Source organism: Monopterus albus, unplaced genomic scaffold (assembly GCF_001952655.1).
Source record: "Monopterus albus unplaced genomic scaffold, M_albus_1.0 scaffold99.1, whole genome shotgun sequence".
Taxonomy (NCBI): domain Eukaryota; kingdom Metazoa; phylum Chordata; class Actinopteri; order Synbranchiformes; family Synbranchidae; genus Monopterus; species Monopterus albus.
The window spans coordinates 3,873,839-3,893,631 of record NW_018127979.1 but is presented as its reverse complement, the minus strand read 5'-3'; the positions used below and the strand labels follow the sequence as shown (position 1 = coordinate 3,893,631).

Sequence of the window (19,793 nt, the reverse complement as noted above, 5' to 3'; positions counted from 1 at the left end):
TCACTGGATTCATGAAGGTATGGCAAAATGTTAATTAGAAAGAACTGTATACTGTGACACTTCAGCTTGTACATTACACCATGTGGAGTGATGAGGTCTGGAGTGAACAGTTATAGTTACATCTTTCTATTAAGGAGCAACAAATCATGTCTTCTTAGCATAAGACGATCAGTGGCAGTGGGAGAAGGGCCCAGCTACAGACCTCAGATGTACGTGAGGACCCCAGGTCTGTGAGCTGTGAGTCAGCTGCTTCCTTTTCTGGCTCAAAAGTATAAAAACAAACAGGCCTATCTGTTACTGCACTGCTATACTTGACTTCCTTCATGCATAGATGGAAAATACTGATTAGACATGTGAGTAAAGTGCAGATGGAGTGCAGGTAGCAACACAATGAAGCTGACATGGCCGTCATGTTTTAAATGAGACTGAAAGGCCTGTAGAGCTGAGGAGAACTGCCAAATTGGGTTATAATCTGTGGGCGAATTTCTTCACATTATGCACAATCATCTGATCCACTGTTAGTATATAAACAGATTAGCGCAACTTTAAGTGTAGTTCAATAAGAACATTGTGCTTATATTGTGGCCATTTCACAAAATCTCAAGGCATAGTGACTGAGATGGGACAGACCTGCCCCCTAAGCCTCTGACTTGTATTCAATAGCAAAACCAGTGTGTATCCTTAGTGTTGCTGCACATTCCAACAGGCCACGGCTCCTTTTCACTGTTTCTGTTGCACCTGGGGAGTTTGCCAAAATCCACAAAAGGGAGGGAGCCTTAAAAATAAAATGTTACAGCCCTTCAAATGATTTCTTGGGTTCAAGAGAATGACAGTGGTGAGGACGAAGTGTACTGTGATTCTACACATAGTATATAGAATCTCTTTAAACAGGCCACACACAGAAATTTCTTTTCCAATTTCAATTAATTATTTTCTTAGTCGGTCATTTAATATAACATTGAAGATGAACTGAAGTAAATACACTTTCCAAGTTCTAATCCTGTGTCTCTGTGTTAAATGTTCAGTTATACCCCATCCATTCATCCACAGCTCAGTATCTCACTATCTCTGCTGTTTACTGCTCCATCTGCATATTCTTACTTTTGAGGAATCTAATCAGATCTGAAGGATCTGATTTAAATCCATCTTATACCTTCAGTATCACCACCCACTACTCTGTTTCACTTGGAACTGTCACATTACTGAATATAAAGACATTGTGTGTTTCGCTTTGCCTTTAACATACTGTACATTCTCCATACTTTTGAAAATGAGGACAAATTTCTCCGTACTATTTTCTGCACATCTAAAAGGGTATGCAGATATATCCAGTCAGGGGCATAGGAATATGACTCTTGGCAAGAACATCTGCTATCCCTCAGGAACTGATATAAACCCTGACAGTGACAAACAGGCATCACACACTCACCTTCTTTGCGCAAAAAGCACTTCCATAGGCAGAAGCAGAGGGACAAGACCAATAGAGCTGCTACTGTGGTGACTGAGATCAGGATGGTGAGAGCTGTCCCAACTAGGACGGAGAAAGATAGAGAACTAGTGAGCAGTGTAGCAGTGGGTACATATTATTACATTTTTAAACTATAGAATGTACATCCTAGCCTTATAGAAACCAGAGTGGATTAAGAAAGAGAGTGGCAACATCTCCATTGACTTTATAAGGACTGTTTTATTTTACAGTAATGGCGGATCATGGGAATGTTGAATAGCTACAAACATCAGGAGCAGAGTGAGAAGGTGAAATCAATAGCAATAATTTTACTTGTGACACTTTAAGTTAGCGACATGTTTCAAAACACGTTTTACAACCTTTTTGACTGTCTCTCTAAAATATTGTCACTTTAATAATTAGGTACCTAGCTAACTAGCTAAATTAGCTGAGCTATTTGCAACAACTGAACACTTGGTTTGCAAGGCTGTTCAAGTCATTAAAAGTAGTAATTTGCTGATAAATTTCACTTCTCCCTACAGAAAACTATTTGAAGCTGTATGAGTCACGTGACCCGCTGTCGTTTTTGAGCCCTCAGTGTCGCAACTCATCTGTCTTAAGGGCTCTGGTAGAAACCAGACTACAGTTATAAAAAGCAAAATGTCTGTGGACTGTAAGGCCTGTGCAGACCTGGACACTGCTTCCCCTTACATTTAGCCTGGCTCTGTCCAAAGATGCCACAATCAACCTACCAGCACCTCTATCGCTGAAGTGTAACAATAAATTTACAGGTGGCGTGGGCCAGACTATCAACAGATTCTCCAGGAAGTTTTTGGTCGCAGCCATAGTCTTGGCTTCTGCATGTATATGTGTTAATTAGTGAGCTTCACGGCTTTACTGAATCTTTGGACTGAGACAGGCCAGCTGTTTTGCTGTTGTTCCAGTCTATGCTAAGCTCCCTGGATGCTAGCTGTAGCTTCATTTTGATGGACAGAGATAAGAATGATCCGTTTTCTCATCTAAGGGCCAGAAAGCAAAGCAGCGTATTTCCCAAAATGTTACACTAGGTCTTTAAGTCAAGTCCTGTTTAGAAATGACTTTAAACAGTATAACCTGAGGAATGTGCACGAATGCAATCATGGCTGTCCTAATAATAACAGTCCTAAACAATTTCTGACTTCTTTAGCAGTCTGGTCTGCTGGTAAGGGTCTCACAAGATAAGCAGGATGTAATGATATATAAGGTTTGGAATGGTCTGGACAAATAAAGACACAATGATATTATAGATTTTAGAATGGATAGCCAAATGGAAGCAAAGGTTCACTGACACTACTCACTTTTAGTGTTCATGGATACAGCAATTGGTGATTCCAGCCCTTTGTGGTGCACCAAGCATTTGACGGACACATCTTTCAGCAGGCCCGATTGGACAGTCAGTGTACTGATGACCAGAGTGGTTCCGTCACCCTGGGGGAGCTGGGTGGTCACAGGGGGGCCCATGGTGCGGTTATCTCTCTCCACGTTCCACACGATCTCTGCCGGAGGGCGTGACACGCAGGTGCAGTTGGCCTCAATCACACCTGGAGAGGTGGTCTTGTAGATCACCTGGGGTTTGGGCAGCACTGTGGGGAGCAAACAGAAAGAGCTAGCCCTTCTCACAAGCTAGCCCTGCGCTAGGAAAAGGCATTAATACATTCGTTCTTCTTCCTTTGTTTTCTTGTGCTGTGTGTAAAATGCACAGGCCTGAAAGCTCTTATGTTATCAGATTAAGTGAAACATGGCAGGTGCTGTCGGCTTCCGGGGGACAGAAATTTAACAAAAATCTGATTTTATTCAGGTTTGTGTTTGTATATCTTTGTAAACTGTCTCAGGGTAAATTGCTAAAATGGTTGCTGGGAAAAGCTTGAAACTTCTGGATCAACTAAGCTTTGTGAATTCCTGCACACTTCAGATCCATAAGTAAACCTCTGGCTGCTTTCAATTCTCTGTCCACTGGGATAAGCGAGGAATGTACACACCATAACTCAGAACATTAATATTGCCAAGAACATGTGTAGTTTCACCCACCATAGGTTCTGGATAACTTCAGGTTTTGGGATGACTCAAACCACAACAATAAATAAATAAATACTCTGATAACAATCCAAAACATCATGTCCTATGAATGAGCATGCGCTGGTGCGAATTGTGACATAATTATGGTTCTTAGTTAAAATTACATTTCACACAGTTTTACATTTATATAAATAAAAGAATATAAAAAATAAATGTTGTTCTGTCTTGACCAGCTACAACATTATGCTGCATATACATGCACATATAGTATACTTAAGTATATTTGTATTTCTCTACTTTTACTCAGGTAATATTTGGAATACAGGACTATTTGTCATGATGGAGCATTTTTGCACTGCTTCGTTGCTTAAGAATCTGAATTCTTCTTCCACACTAACAGTTTTATGAGGGACTGGGAGTTGGAAGGCTGTTGGCAGCAATGAGCAATAAGAAACAAAACAATGGTAGTTGGGCTACCTACTGTACGGTACAGTTCAATTTCAGACAATAGCACATCTGTTGGTTGAGATAAGTGTGAGCAAAAGGGAGCAGGAGACAAGTGGGAAAGCGAATGAGCAAAAAGAGAGCAAGACAATGCACAGAGGGAATCTCTGTCTGCTGCAAACACTGACACAGTCATGCATCAGGACCTCACTCCCTGCCTCCATCATTCTTCTGAATAATCCATTCTTCACACAAACACACTGCTCTGTGTTTGTGTGTTAACAAATCAGCCGACAGCTTAGCCTCGCTGTCTGCAGTGGATACAGGAAGAAAAGATCAACATGTCTGTCTAACTCCCAAGTGTACCTGTCTCCTTGCACTCATACCGAAGTCTGCCTCCTTTATTTCTCCCACAAAGTCCTGTCTTCCCACTACTAAACAATATGCCACTGAGGTTAACACAAAAGTAACATTATTATGAGACAAAGCAGCAAAAGACTAATGACTGCAATGGCAAAATTAGGGAAATAAATCCAACACCTCCTCGTCTCTTGCTGTCACAGAGCTGACCAGTTGTGTGTGTGAATGTTAGATCATCAGTTTTGGGAAAGTGTAGAAATGGTTAGACACATACAGCCTCTATCCAGGGTCAGAAAGGTGTGGAGAGAGGGGGTTTCTGAACATAAAAACAGTCTGGAGGAAGTACAAAATTTAAGGCTGCTACAGTCTGTTTCGTATTGAATCCCCTCTTCGTCTTTACACATACAGCCTTCCCTTGCTGAACTGCAGCAGATGGATCCAGTATGTTCTGGTAGTTCGTACATGTAGGTTTGTTTCCAGGACAAATCACCAGCAATAAACCTACATGTGACTGCCACATAATTTTGCTAACCGAGACAGCAAAAACCTCAGCTCCATTTCAGCTGAATGTAATGGAAGTGTTCAACATTTTCTGAAATTTTGAAGGATTTTATTACCTCTGTTCAGAGCCAGGCTGGCAGTTTCCCTGTATTTCCAGTTTTTATGCTAAGCTAAGATACCAGCCGCTGGCAGTAGCTTCATATACTGTACAAACGTAACAGTGGTATCAGTCTCTAACTCTTGGCAAGAAAGAAAATACAGCATCTTTTTAGTAATGAGCATTTTTGCACATTATGGGGACTTAGGAATTTGTCCCTCATCGCTTATACTTAAGTTGAGCTGGGATGGCATCACTTCACAACCAGTAAGAGCAGGCTGAATAATTATAGCAACTAAAAACCCTTTCAGCGTACAATGAGCATGTGATTACTATAATAAGACAGGACTAAAATGTCCTTAACAAGCTGTATGGCCAGTATATTGTGTATAATCAGTTTCTCAAAGGATGAGCTCACATTCTGCACACCCACTGTATTTCTGTGATAGCCTTTTATAAATACTGTATGTAATATAAAATCATCACAAGTAACAGATGGTTGGGGAAAAATATTTTACCGTAGGTGGAGAGACAAACCCTGGAGCTTTTTGGTCCATCAGGGTGTGTGCTGTACAGGCAGGTGTAGCAGCCCTCATCCTGCACAGTGACAGGCTGAATGGTGAGCTGGCTGTGAGACAGGAAGGCACTGAGCCAGACTCTTCCCTGGTATGGTGGCTCAATCATGGGGTCGCTCTGCTTTGCAAAGGAAGCCACCTCTGTGGAATTTCCTTGTGCAGAAGTGTGTGTCCATATGACATGCTGCACCTTTTCAGGCAAACCATAAGAGCATGAGAGGGTCACCTTCTTGCCGCTCACTGCTGTCTTGTTGTTGTCAGCAGTCACCTGTGCTGTAAGAAAAAGAAAGTCCACCATCCAGTGCAAGAATGATGGATGAGAAGGAAAGAGTATGAAAATCAGGATATTGTTAATATTCAGAAACATGAGATATTGTACTTAAACAAAAATCAGTCTCTGGAAGCTGCGCCAACTGTTTCTGGTTAATAGACTTGTGCCCTCCTTCTCCCACTGCTCCACAGCTCTTTATTAACATGACAGCTGCAACAGGCTTATCAACTTGTGTTCAGGGGTTATGGAGAATTTGGGATATCTACATAAATCCCCACAGTAGACTGATATCCAGGTTGTACGGGGCCCTGGGGATTTAGTTATTGTGTGTGATTTTAATGGGTGGATACATAGGGTGGGCATCCAAGCGCAATCCAGCCATGAAGCACCAACAGGAGTAGAAACAATGGAAAGCGTGGTTCTGCCAATGGCCATTTTATGATTCTCATGTGAGCATGTGTGCAATTCAAATTTAAGATCAGATTTATGAGAATAATATTGATGTTGTATCAAACAAAAGATAGGGTACTTCGTCTGTATTTCATTGCCTTGTACTTGTACATGGGCAATGACAATAAAGTTGAATCTAATCTAATCTAATCTAATTTTTACCATAGTAGTGTACTTTCATTTGCCAAAACTGCATTTATTCATTAAAATCAAGATACTTGTCATTACTGGCCTTACTTACAGATAACAGTGAGGCAGGTCTGTCCTTGCTTTGGACCAGTAGGATGCATGTCAAAGATGCAGGTGTAGCAGCCTTCGTCGCGGTAGCTCACCCTGCGGATTGTGATAGCTGAGGTGTCCTTTGGGGAGGAGGCGAGCTCCACATGCTGCTGTCCACTCACACTGTCTCTGTGGCCAGGCTGGTAACTCAGCAGGGTCTGGTTCTGGACATCTAGCCAAATCACCTGCCTCAGGGATTCACCTCGTTCCCTGGAAACACTGCAGGTCAGAGTGAAGGGCTTCTGCACTGGAGCTTCCAGACGCTCTGGCGCTGTTATCTTACCTGAAAAATCCACCAACATAAAAAAAACCAATACAGCTTGGTGTGACATGAGTTCTCATTTTGAGTTGTTCCTTAGTTTTCAGTTTGGCATACTCACCCTGTAGTCTTTCTACCATCAGCAGGAGCAAACACACCTGCAGACCCTGGATCATCCTTCTCATTGTTCATTTAACATGAAGACTGGGCCATGGAGAAAATTCAGTTACCATATAGTAAGTCAGCATTAACTCTCTTATAACTGGTGGTCCAGTGATAATGAAAGAATGCTGAAAAGCCTAGATAACCATTTCCCCTACTGCCAGAGCCCATTCAGCTCTCCAATTGGTTTAATAGCACTAAAACGTGCAGAAAACTTAGCGAGGTGCCATGCAAAATATTTTCCACAAATGCTATATCATCCAAAGATTTTGAAATCAGACATATCAGTAGTTATCCAAGTTAAAGTAGATCTTTAAACTATTACACATCACTGACTAAAACGATTCTAGGGTGAATTTAAGCCTGAAACAACTCTAGGCTAAGCATTACACTTAATAAATACATAACTTACAAACAAAAGATATAGAAGAATGAAAAATTACACATCTTTATAAGATCATCTGAACTGAGGACTACTGAATTACCTATCAAGTACTTTCTAAAATGAACACTGTTGAGACTGAGACACTCACCTCTGCTTATGTCCTAATACAAAAGGTAAAACCCAAAACTTGAAGATGTTCTACCTCTGTAATATTTTGCACATTCTCATGTACTCCAGTACTCCTGAACGAACTAGAAACTATTTTCACTCATCCGAGTGTTGCAGGAAAAATGAACACCAGCCGGCTGCAGCCGCTAACTTCAGTTTACTGGATGCAACAGAACCACAAATCATGTCTTGGACTCATAGCGCCCTCTGCTGTCATTTCCTACAGACAGGATATTGATAGGTGCTAAAATAGCCCCGAAAAACTTGTGCATCTGTTGTGGTCTTGCATGCATACTGAGACATTTTGGTCTGATGTTTTCAGCTTTATTCAAATGCATTTCTTCGGTAGTCTTTAAATTGAGCTGAAGTAGTAGGCTAGCATTTTCCCTCTGCGGGTAAACATGGTTATTACAACGACAAAATCATCACAGCGTTAAATGGAGTAATCCATTTAATTATTTACTATGAATAAAAGTACTGTGAATTATGTACCTCATGACTTACTTTTTGTGAAACAGCGCATTTTTGCGACGGAAGTGTGGTCGTCGGACTCGTTTTGGTGACGTACCTAAATGGTGTGTCGTTGGAACGCTACAACAAATGCTGCTATAATGAGCACATTAGCACCATAACAAATGTTTAAAACTGTACAAGGCTTGTCGTATTTTTATGTCAGCATGAAGTGAAACTATCCGTGACCACTACGTCTTCCGTACGCTGAGTTTTTGACAGACTAAACGTTGGTTTTTGCAGACGTCATGTCGTTTCTGGTGGATTCAGTTATCATGTTCACCTCGCAGGTAACGTTAGTAAACTAATAAAGAGCTTTGAGCAAGAACATCTAGTGTATGCTGTAATCTAACAGTGTAATTAATGTTATCTAGCCTGCTTGGACTGTTAGTACAGTAAATTAAATTTTTGTAGAAGTTTGTTATGTATTCTAGTTTAATGTTAGCTAAATGCAAGTGAAACGTTCTTGAATAACTTAAAGAGTCTTTGTGATTGGCTCATCTCATCTCATCTCTCATTACCGAGTTAAACATTTCAATATGTGCTAACCACAGTAACAGTCTGGCTGGGTTAAACAGTTGGTAAAGTTTCATTGCTTTCACATAACATGCATTCATTTCAAAATTCATGAATTGTGGCCAAATGCAGAAGGTAGGGTTGACCATCATGGCTGCATTTAATAAACTATGCAAAGGTTTTAGGCTATAAAAGTAAAGTGAAGATTATTTCCAAAATAATGTCACGAGTAGCTCTTATTTATAAGTTTACACCATACATGGTGTAGTAAACAATCCTTGGTGTTACTACAGACTGGCTTTAAAATTGCATTATTTTTCCCCGGGACACTTGACAGGTATGTTGTTTTTCAAAGTACTTCGAGGTAGGTCTGGTTAACACTATGTGATATACAGGAGGGGATGAAAGAACAGGTTTAACCACCAAGGTGACATGGTGTAGCTCTGACTAACAAACCTGATTTTTAAGGTACTTGTCAGGCAGGTTGTTCCAAGCATCAGTGGATTTAGGTGGTCTCGGTATCTTTTTCATGTAATCCCAGATTAACTTGATGATGCTGGGATCATGGCTCTGTTCTCCTCTTACGCTAAGTTGCTTACAAACCTGGTGGCTGGATGAAACACAGACTGGAACAGTGATTTTTTTGAGCACTTAATTAAAAAATGGGACCTTTTAATGTTCTCTTTGTCACTTTCCTCCAAATGATTCCATTAATCCATCACAGGTGCTGTTCTTTGGATTTGGCTGGTTATTCTTTATGCGGCGGCTGTTCAAAGACTATGAGGTACAGTGTAATCCCAAGACATTTATGCCCAAATGACCACTACTGGATTGACTGCCCAGGCATACCGCACCGGGTCTCAACTGGTTTGTTTTTGGGTTTGTTGACAGGTGCGACAGTACGTCGTCCAGGTTGTGTTCTCTGTCACCTTTGCTTTTTCATGTACTATGTTTGAACTCATCATTTTTGAGATTCTGGGTGCCTTAAGTAGTAGGTAAGCACATTTTGTAGAGGGTATAACTGTGTTTTATTGTTGCTTAACTGTGAAGAAGTTTAACCCTCATGCTTTTGTCACAGTTCCAGGTATTTTCACTGGAAACTGAATCTGTACGTGATACTGCTGGTTCTGATCTTTGTGGTGCCTTTCTACATCGGCTACTTTGTTGTCAGCAACATACGCTTGCGTAAGAACACTAGTTTTAACAATTGAAAATAAATTATTTAACAAAATAATGTTTGCCTTATAATAATAATTACAATAAACTGTTTGCTGTGCTGTGTAGTTCAGAGACAGAGGCTGCTTTTTGCCTGTATGGTGTGGTTTACCTTCATGTATTTCTTCTGGAAGTTGGGAGATCCATTTCCCATTCTCAGTCCAAAGCATGGTAAATGTGCACCCTTCTCCTGTCCTAGTTTACCATGAAACATTGATGAACATTTGATATTTTACGGATGATTTGTTTCTCCTAACGTGAGAGTCCTTGTCTTTTGTTTAGGTATCCTGTCCATTGAGCAGCTAATCAGCCGTGTTGGTGTGATTGGAGTCACTCTCATGGCCCTGCTGTCTGGGTTTGGTGCCGTTAACTGTCCCTACACATACATGTCATATTTCCTCAGGTAAGATCAGCTGCACATTTTCTCTGGTGCTGTGTCAGTCTGAGTCTGCTCACGCATCAGTTAATGTTCAACCAGTTTATTTCTCAGTTTGCACAACTGTACACAAAGTAACACGAGCTCCCTTTTCTTCTGTGCTTCTTGCTTTTATATGTTCAAAGAAATGTAACAGACAGTGACATCCTTGCTCTCGAGAGACGGCTGCTCCAAACTATGGACATGATTGTCAGCAAGAAGAAACGGTGAGAAAAAATTAAAGGCGATGACTCAAATAAATCAGACAGTGTGCAAAGTGTTTGTATTATGTCTGCAGAATTGCCATGACAAGGAGGCAGATGTACCAACGTGGGGAAGACCAGAACAGACAGACGGGATTTTGGGGCATGATCAAGTCTGTTACCTCCACACAAACAGGCGGTGAAAGTATCCTTTAAATTAATATTGAATATGATGGCAAGAGGCCCATATCATTGTTTTGTTACTAGACAGTTATGTTGGTCTTCAGTACGTGTCGTAGGCGTCAGCCTTAACTACAACCGTACAGACCTCTCGCTGATCCAGCAGGAGGTTGATGGTCTGGAGGAGCTGAGTCGACAGCTCTTTCTGGAGACTGTATTGGTGCAAGCCACCAAGGTCACACACACACACATACACACACACCTGTTTCACATCACTTGAGGGGAAATGTGGAAAATGTGGTTGCATTCATTCATAAAGCTACCTTTCGATACATCTGCAGGATTTCAAAAAGCTATTATGGTGTTATGGCTCTGGTGTTAGCAGACAGCTGAGTAACATGCAAAGCACCAGTGATATCCTATTGGAGTTGTGATTCTGTGCACCTGATCAGTGTACAGTAAGTCCAGTATTTAATTTGGTCTGGTTTGGTCATCCATATCTGGAATTGGGTAACATATAGATAAGATTAGAGTGGCTCAGCCATTTAGTGCTATGACAACAATATAGTGATGAAAAAGCTCAGTAGATGTGCAGAGTTCAGTCATCACAGTATCATCACATGGCCCCATAAAATAAAATATTTTATTTTTTCTAATCTTTTATTGCATAATGGTTTTCAGATTTGCTGTTTGCTAGCAACATGATGGCATGTTGTCACATCTGTTCTTGGCTAAACTTTGCAGGTCAGATTAAGCCCTGTTCAGCTACCCATGACAGATACATCACTGACTTTCACACAAACAGAGATAGTAGCTTCTAAAAGGTTTCGAGAAAGGTTGATCTCTCTATCCAGTCAGAGATTTTCAGTTATTTCTGCTTGATCACTAAGTTTTGCTGCATTCACATTTATTGTAATTTCATAAAGACAAATATCTGAAAAGCTGGGCAGAGCGCGGTGGAGCTTAGCTGGTCGTAGTAGATCATAGTGGAGCAGGGAGAGGGAGCGCTGGGCGGAGCAGAGTGGATTGATTTGGACTTTCATGCTTGTGCTACCTTAAGATACATATTGTATCTTTAAATACTCTGACACCTGGACTAAGAACCATTAGCCTGTGTCACTGACCGCTGTTAGAGACGCACATACACTACACACACTAATGACCTCTTTTGTCAATGTGCAATAAATGATTTGCTCATTCTTTACCAGCACTTCTTGTCCATATTTAGGAGCGAATTGAGTATTCCAAGACATTCCAGGGGAAATACTTCAACTTCCTCGGCTACTTCTTTTCTATCTATTGCGTTTGGAAAACTTTCATGGTGAGAACATTCACCCATCTAGCATTGTCTCTCACATTAATACTCTTAATGCTATAGCCCTTACCAGTGTTACGTTATCGCATTGTATTGTGTTTTATGCTATTTAAGATGTTTTTAAAAAAAAAAAGCGAACATTGTTTTAATTTTTTTTTAAAATCCCCACCCACCTTGTCTGTCATAGGCCACTATAAACATTGTGTTTGATCGAGTCGGGAAGACGGATCCAGTGACGAGGGGTATTGAAATTACGGTGAACTACTTGGGCATCCAGTTTGATGTGAGACACAGACACACCTGCAGCCTGTTATCTTCTGTCTCTTTGCTTTCTTTACAGTGAACCTGCTCATGATTGCTTTTATTCTTTTTTTAAATTATTGAAATCAGTAGTCACAGCTCACTTCCACACCAGCACTACGTTTGAATTTAAATGAACAAGCGATGACTGCAGATTAAAACCTTTCCCCTCCTTTTTTCTTTTCGTGTTTTGCTTCTCATATACTTTTGCTCCCTTTGTCCCTGTCTCAGGTAAAATTTTGGTCCCAGCACATCTCTTTCATCCTAGTGGGAATAATAATCGTTACATCCATACGCGGTTTACTCATCACTCTCACTAAGGTAAAACTATCCCATAATGTAGAAATGGCTACAGATCTTGAGGATAATTCATCTGTGAGATATTTTTAATGGCACATTATTTAACCATGGATTAATGCTTAATTATTTTTAGTTCTTCTATGCAATATCAAGCAGCAAGTCTTCCAACGTCATCGTGCTCGTCCTTGCTCAGATCATGGTGAGTCTGTTTGCTTTATGGTTGTGTTACAGCACCGGGCCTACAAACAACAGGTACATTAGAAATGTCTTTCTGTGTGTCTTTACTGTAACAGGGGATGTATTTTGTGTCATCTGTACTGCTAATGCGTATGAGCATGCCGCTGGAATATCGGTCCATTGTGACGGAAGTCCTGGGAGAACTGCAGTTCAACTTCTACCACCGTTGGTTCGATGTCATCTTCCTGGTTAGTGCCCTGTCCAGCATCCTCTTCCTTTATCTCGCCCATAAGCAGGCGCCAGAGAAACACATGGCCCTCTGATCCGCTGCTTCAGTCACCGCCGGGATACGACTTACTCCTGAACCACGAGGTGGCTTTCAGTCGAGGACTGAGGGATATCCAGAAATCAGGTTTTTATATGGGACAATTATTTGGACGGAATCAGGAACAGGCTGATGGTTGGATGCGGGCAACTACTGGAGCACACGAGGGAACAGCTTTGAACATAGACTTGAGTATTTTCAGAACATTTTTATTAGGAATTTAATTTTACCCACAAATGCAAACACGTGGTCCTCTGTACTCTTAAATTCTTACTCTTGAGGTCAAAATGTTCTTTTTCTTTTAGTCTCTCTGAACACACTGGATCTGCACTGTTTGCAGCATTTCCCTGCTTCACTCACAGGTGTAACCGGGTTATGTGAAGGAAATATCAACGTATTGCTCTTCATCTTCATGCAAAAGAGGCTGTTATTTTCAATAAAATATGGCATTTCATTTGGAGCAAAAACATACCCACGAAGTAAGCTTAATTCAGATGGTCACGTGTTCATTTATTTGTGTTCGTGGAATTTGTCATATATTTAATTTCATTTTAGAAATGGGAACAAAAAGTTTTTCATTTTTGACACTTTAAACAGAGGCAGCAGTTTTTGCATAGAAAAAAAAAATAGATGGAAACCCACAGTATTTAGTAGTAATACTGTCGATTTAAGTTTTACATGCTGTAGTTTGTACTCTTTGTAAACACTGTTAATATTGGAGATCTCAGGAATGGGAAATATGGTATATTACTCTGATCAGTGCACAGGCTCATCAACAAGTAGATCTTCAAAAGCAGACCAGGACCGGGACTGTGTTTTGTTCTCAGCCCTAACACACAGTCAGTGCAACTATTCTACTCTGATTCAGATACTGGCACTGAAGTTTTACTGTCTTTGTTCTGTCTTGTCCTTCGTCTCCAGTGATATTAATTGGATGCGTGAAGTTCATAGCGCTGATTTTTAAACAGTGATGGATCAACAGTAGGTTGACAAATCAGAAAATGTGTCCTTAAGGCGGCTTCTCAGAATCTTATATCGAAGCTGTCGTTAGATGAAGACGACGACACAGATGAGGTCTAAAAGAGAGAGAGAGAATAAAATCAGGTATTTTAATATTTGAATATCTTTTTGTCAGCCTTTAGTATGAAAGGTAAATGAGGATTGACTCTTAGTAAAGATTCAGCAAAGATATTGCCACATAGAGTATAAACAAGTCTGCAGTTATGCTAATGGTTCCTTGAGTCTGCTCTGGGGCACAGTAAAGTTGACAACCTCAGCATACTAACTGCTTTAGATAATAATGCTAACATGCCAGTGTTTTTCAAACAGTGTTTAACCATCTTAGTTTTGTGTGTTGCCATGCTGACGTGCCCTAATTGGCCCTACACACAAGGGATGATGAGAATATTATTAGTTGTATAAGTATTTGATCATTAACTATGGTATTGAAAATTTAGGTCTGATAATGCTATCAGATGTCAATTCCAGGATACCTGACATTGTTACATGGCTAACTGCCCAGTAGCTGGTGAGACGTTTCACTAGCACTAGAGGAAGGGATCACCATGAAGGCCTGTACAAAATTTTGCACCAATTCATCCCGTAGATGTCGAGATGTTATTCACTGGATAAGTGAAATTCCAACCAGCTTGTGTCAGAGGGAAAAATCGGTGAATCACTAAAGTAATTGGAATTCATCCTGTGGACACCACGGACATCTGAACAATTTCATTCATGCAACAGCTGTTGACAAATTTCAGCTGGTCAACTGTAAGACTGACACTGCCAGGTGTTACCTGTGAACATTTAAAAAGCAATGCTCACCCTCCGTCTTGCTGGTCTGGGGGGGGTTTGAGGTCTGGCCTCCACCTTGTGTCTGTTCTCCCTCCTGGTGTCTGGACTGTCTGCAGTGTGGACATCTACATAGGATGCTTCCCCAAGCAGCAGGCGGGTGTTGGCCTCTTCTTTAGCTTTGAGCTGGTCATAGACGTTCTTTTTAGCCACCAACATCTCCAGAGAGCTGCCGCCTCTGTGAATCATTGCCACCACCTCCTCGTGGCTGCTCTGCTCCACATTCACCCCGTTCACCTCCACCACGATGTCGTCATCCTCCAAACCTGCCTTGTCGGCCGCGCCACCCGTCACCACCTGAAACAAAGTGTCTTACCCCTTTAATTTAAAATGGTAATGAGCAAATAGCGGATGTTCTTCAGAGCCTTACCTCGCTGATGTACTGCCCTTGCACACCCTGGATGCCACTGAGGTGAAAACCATACCCAGCTGTGGTCTTCTTCATCTTACAGAGTTTAGGCTTGAGCGCCTCCTCCCTCTCTTGAGCAGGTGTTGATGGTGGCTTGTCAATGGTGGCCGCACCATTGACAAGCGGTGCACTTTGAGGGCCACACAGGTTGACTGGTAAGTTGATGGCCTCTATGTAACTGGGCGGTGAATTGAACTCCTTTATTTCTCCCCAGAAAAGCATCGGAGACACATTCCCCTGTGAGAGGAACAATTATATTATCTAGACTGTCTGATGGATTTACAGTAATAAAGCCACTAGTTTCACAGTAGCTCACCTGTTTATACATCTGATCTGTGTCTTTGTCCACCACCAGAAGACAGCATTCATTGCCACTCTGCTTGATCCTGCCCACCACCTGCTTATGGCTCCAGTTGTCCACCTCTTTGCCATCCACAGCCACCAGTCTGTCCATTTTTTTCAGACCCGCTCTATCTGCAGGGCTGCCTCTGTCTATGTCGTTAATGAAGTGTCCTGCACGATGTCAGTGAACACTGTCAAAACACAGCCCCCTCTCTGCAGATGAATGGTAATAAAATGAACAATTACGTATGAATGCTGATTCTGGCCTTGCCTGTTTGCCTGGGCTCCTGTTTGAGCACAAAGCCATATCCGTCAGATCTCTTTGTCATCTCAATGATGCGTGGCTTGTGAGGGAGGTGTTTGGTTGTGGCTAACCATGCTCTTATCTTCATATGCCTGTTCTGATAGTATCTGTCTGTTTCTGCATCAACCAATAGCAACATCAGGCTGTCGCCAGCCAGTTTGATCTTGTCCGCTACTTGGTCGTGTGTGGAGTCTTCTACATTCTCCCCGTTGACCTCCACCAGACGGTCTTTGGCTTTGACCCCTGCTCTGTCTGCCACACTTCCTGGGATCACCTCTGTCATGAATAAACCTTGCTTGCCTAAAGAGAATATTATGGAAGATATGAATAAAGAATAAAAGCTGAGATTATAAAGAAAGTTCTCTTCAGTTTTATAAAAAAAAGAATCCATTGAAACTGCAGGACATGAGCCAAAAGGTTCTCTGGTTCTGCATTGATTTGAATCTCTCATGCTATCTCTTTTTTTATCTGTTCATAAGTTTGACAGTTTTAGATATGCAAGGCTAAATCAGTACAGTAATCTTAAAGTTTAGACCTGTCTCTAGCTCTAAAAATCAACACCATGATCCATCCAGTCTGGATTTATTAATAATCTGGCATTTACAATGTTGGTCTAGATATTCTTCAGCTAATTTCCAGAGTGTAAATGATCAGTCTACTGAAGGTGTCTTCCTGATTGTGATTCTCCAATCCTGCCTCCTCAGCTCACCTTTGACGCTGCAAAAAGCAAACCCATAGCCTTTTTTGGATTTCAACAGGTAGCAGAGTTTAGGTTTAAGATCCTGCGTGGCCGCACCATTGACAAGCGGTGCGCTTTGAGGGCCACACAGGTTGACTCCCTGTTCTTTTGCTTGCTTGTAGGAGGCTTCATCCAGAATGTGGAATGTGACAGAGGTGCCACTGTTTTGCACCAGCTCCACCACCTGCTCAGGGGAAACAAAGAAGGGTCCTGAGGAAAGATGCTTATCACACCGTTATTCATTTGGTCTTTATTGATGTAATTCCACGTACTCACCTCCAAATGGGACAGTCCATCAACAAATGTTCCATTGATCCTCAGGATTCGGTCTCCATCTTTAAAGCCTGCTAGTTCAGCTTGCCCTCCCATTTCCAGGGAGCGGATCAGGTGACCTTCCTCTGTCTGCTCTGTTCTCAGAAAGAAGCCAAATGTCTGCCCCGGCCTCTTGGTCAGAGAAATTACCCTTGGCTTGTATGTGGCCATGTCCTAACAGGAGAGGGTTACAAAAGAGATGTGTTAATGTCTGTCAAAAAATGTTGTGGATCCTAATCCTGAATTTTTGAATTTTGCTGTCTACAGTTGAATGTTGAACTCTGCCCCCAACATAATTTTTTTTTTACTAGCAGAGACCCCTTGGCCTAATGAAACCATAGTAATGCTGATAGCTTCAGATGAAAAGTGAATTTTCCATGTCAGCACTCCCATGGCAGTTAATAGGTGATCTCAGGCACAACTGACTCCGGTGATGACTGGTTTAAAAAGACAGCTTGGACTTTGAATGCACAAGGAATGCCTCTGCAGTCCTCTAAGCAGACTGTTATTCCCACTGGACAGGTGTGTGTATGTGCGTGTGCTGTTGTCTATGGGCATACTGATGGAATGAATAAGTGTACTACACTGTATGTTCTGTTAATGTAGAACAGCAGTTTGGTCTCTGTTAGATTGCCATGTGCTCAAATTACATTAATAAACAAACCCCGAGAGCCAACAGTGAAAACGCTACAAGAAGGCAGTTCCAAGATCATAAAGTTAGTGGGTAGATAAGACACCTAACATAAACACGCTTCAAATTAATCCTGGTGTCTATTGCCTTAACAAAAGTAACACAACTTGCCTTCAATAATGAAATAATCGGCTCTCTTCATATACAGTAGTAGAGGAATTAATAATGTACTTTATGTCAGAGGTTTCCAACCTAATGAGGCCTAAATAGGTAACATTATCTGAAGAACGTCAAGGACAAGAAGAGTCAAGAAGCCATTTTTTTTTCTGGTTGTTATCCTGTTCATCATGTTATAAGCCCTGACATCTGTCTTTCAACGTCTTGTGGCGGTCCCGACCCCTAATTGAGGAGTCCTTGTTGTATGTGATGCTTGATAAATTTAGCAGTATGAAATTGGCCTTTAAATGCATTTTCTTTCTATGTTAAATAATCATAGAAAATTGTGAATCTCAAATCAAACTATAAACAGTATAGCAGTGTTTGAAATTCAACTCACCAGTTTGTCTCTGCTCAGTGTCACAGCCCAAAGGAGGAGCTCCCCTATGACCACTTCGCTGTTTTCTACTGTATGTTAAACCTGTCCTCCTCCTTCTCCCTCCTTCCTTCTCCTCCTCCCTCCTTCCCCACTCCACCTTCTGCAGGGACTTTAATAGGCCAAAGGTGAGCCTAAAGGCTAAGTTATTTAACAGCGTCAGGAGTGTCCTGGGTCGATGGCCTTGTGTCCTCAGAAGGAAAGATGGAGACATGAAGCATCTGTGTAGTGGTCAAAGGTACACAACACCACTGGCAATCAGCTATGTAAGGAATTATTATATCACATATCAACAGTCAGCACTGCATCAGTGTATCATGTGCATATACACTCATTTGCACATTTTGGTCTTAATTTGTTTAAAATGAGAATGTAGCGGAACAGTGTCCCGTTTGAAAACAGTGCTGAACATACTGTCCTAACATTAACTAAAAATGTATTTAACTGATTTATATGCTACAATATGAAACAATAGCTCTGCAGTAAATTGTTAATTTAATCCTTGTGAAGATTACATTGTTCAGTTTTGGTTGAAAGTGGCAGAGTCAACAACAGATATATTGAAGGATGTAGTTTGTAATGCTGTTTATTTATTATATTGTGTTAAACTGTAAAGTAAGAGATTAATGTTTATTCATCTTAAACTAATTTTCGAAGAAGCTAATCCACTATTTTCACCCATCACAGGTTAGTTTTACCTCATTGTCATCTCACATCTCTTTCAAAATACACTCGTGATGTTAGTATAATTAAAACTTAAAGTTTAACTAAATGGTTTATTTTTAAAGCAGCATACACAGGCTTGGGTGTAGCTTGGTCTTCCAGGTTTATGGCTGCTTTGGAGCCAAGGGAGAGTTCTTTGGTTATAAAAGCCTTGGTATGATAAAAGCCTTGGTATGATAATGCTGTCCTCGGTATGGGACAAAGGTGGCACAAACTCAACCAAAGCCAAATGCAATAAATCTGCAAACACTTAAAGTTAATTCATTACTACACTCATGTCTCTGCAAGGCTTATTTTGTATAATGCGTTGAAGCAAATTCAAATAACATGATTCTCCTTCCTTTAGCAGCACTATAGTTCTCAGTAAAGCTATTAATTTACACAGATAACATATTTAGGTTCCCTCCATCATCAGCAGTTCTTCCCCTTCCTTTCTATTAGATTATAATGAGTAATTCTAATATTGTAGCTGAGTGAATTGAAGCTAATTTTAACTACTTTATATAAAGTCTGGTAATTGAATGGTTTACATAGGGGGTTGGTCCCCTCTTCAAAGTAACAAACTATTAAACTAGGAAAGAAATGTTTCTTTGATGGAACTTCTAACAGTTTACAGACATCTGAAAAGTGACAAGGGGCTGTACGTGAGCGAATGTACATAATTACTGGTTTTCACACAGCGTTCAGGTTTTTAAAAAAAAAAACATGGGGGTGTGGGACTGCCAGCCACAAACTGGGAAGAACGGCAGGGAACAGAAAAATCTGCACAGGCCTGGGGTGTCACGCTTACTGCCTGTGGACACAAACACTCAGATAGATACAGGTGTGTGCACCTCTAGACCTGGCAGGCACTGATGGCAGCTGATGGTTTAGGGCTCTGAGGGGGGAACAGTATAACACACACAGATATACACACACACACCTCCAATCTGCCAGCAACACACTCGCTACCAGTACGGAGCCATGTTTGAACAATTGATC

At 41.2% G+C, this 19,793-nt stretch overlaps 3 protein-coding genes across 4 annotated transcripts in view; 1 reads left to right on the top strand and 2 right to left on the bottom strand.

Annotated features, from left to right (window-relative positions):
• The window catches only part of LOC109965415 (OX-2 membrane glycoprotein), a 9,908-nt gene extending 1,872 nt beyond the window's left edge, over window positions 1-8,036 (bottom strand). Inside the window, exons 1-6 of one of the 2 annotated variants that reach the window (XM_020609418.1) lie at window positions 7,958-8,036; window positions 6,860-6,942; window positions 6,442-6,762; window positions 5,423-5,752; window positions 2,785-3,069; window positions 1,430-1,531 (exon numbers count right to left, since the gene is read on the bottom strand). In XM_020609418.1, the coding sequence (XP_020465074.1) occupies window positions 1,430-1,531; window positions 2,785-3,069; window positions 5,423-5,752; window positions 6,442-6,762; window positions 6,860-6,923 (1,102 nt within the window). In that variant the 5' untranslated portion in view covers window positions 6,924-6,942; window positions 7,958-8,036. Of the gene's footprint in view, window positions 1-1,429; window positions 1,532-2,784; window positions 3,070-5,422; window positions 5,753-6,441; window positions 6,763-6,859; window positions 6,943-7,433; window positions 7,896-7,957 lie in introns of those variants that run through there. The other variant, XM_020609417.1, reaches the window with a different exon arrangement.
• On the top strand, window positions 8,017-13,398 carry si:ch73-390b10.2 (Golgi pH regulator). Its single transcript, XM_020609416.1, has 14 exons — window positions 8,017-8,253; window positions 9,204-9,263; window positions 9,371-9,474; window positions 9,558-9,664; window positions 9,764-9,865; window positions 9,977-10,097; window positions 10,256-10,336; window positions 10,408-10,517; window positions 10,639-10,727; window positions 11,721-11,813; window positions 11,995-12,090; window positions 12,339-12,428; window positions 12,541-12,606; window positions 12,701-13,398. Exons 1-14 carry the CDS (start codon window positions 8,212-8,214, stop codon window positions 12,905-12,907), a joined length of 1,368 nt encoding a protein of 455 aa, XP_020465072.1. The 5' UTR covers window positions 8,017-8,211; the 3' UTR covers window positions 12,908-13,398.
• Window positions 13,399-13,486: 88 nt separating this feature from the next.
• Window positions 13,487-18,190, bottom strand: pdzk1 (PDZ domain containing 1). Its single transcript, XM_020609415.1, has 7 exons — window positions 16,831-18,190; window positions 16,525-16,738; window positions 15,783-16,115; window positions 15,486-15,682; window positions 15,131-15,406; window positions 14,734-15,057; window positions 13,487-13,985 (listed from the first exon to the last, which is right to left on the bottom strand). Exons 1-7 carry the CDS (start codon window positions 17,035-17,037, stop codon window positions 13,932-13,934), a joined length of 1,605 nt encoding a protein of 534 aa, XP_020465071.1. The 5' UTR covers window positions 17,038-18,190; the 3' UTR covers window positions 13,487-13,931.
• Between the last annotated feature and the right edge of the window lie 1,603 nt (window positions 18,191-19,793).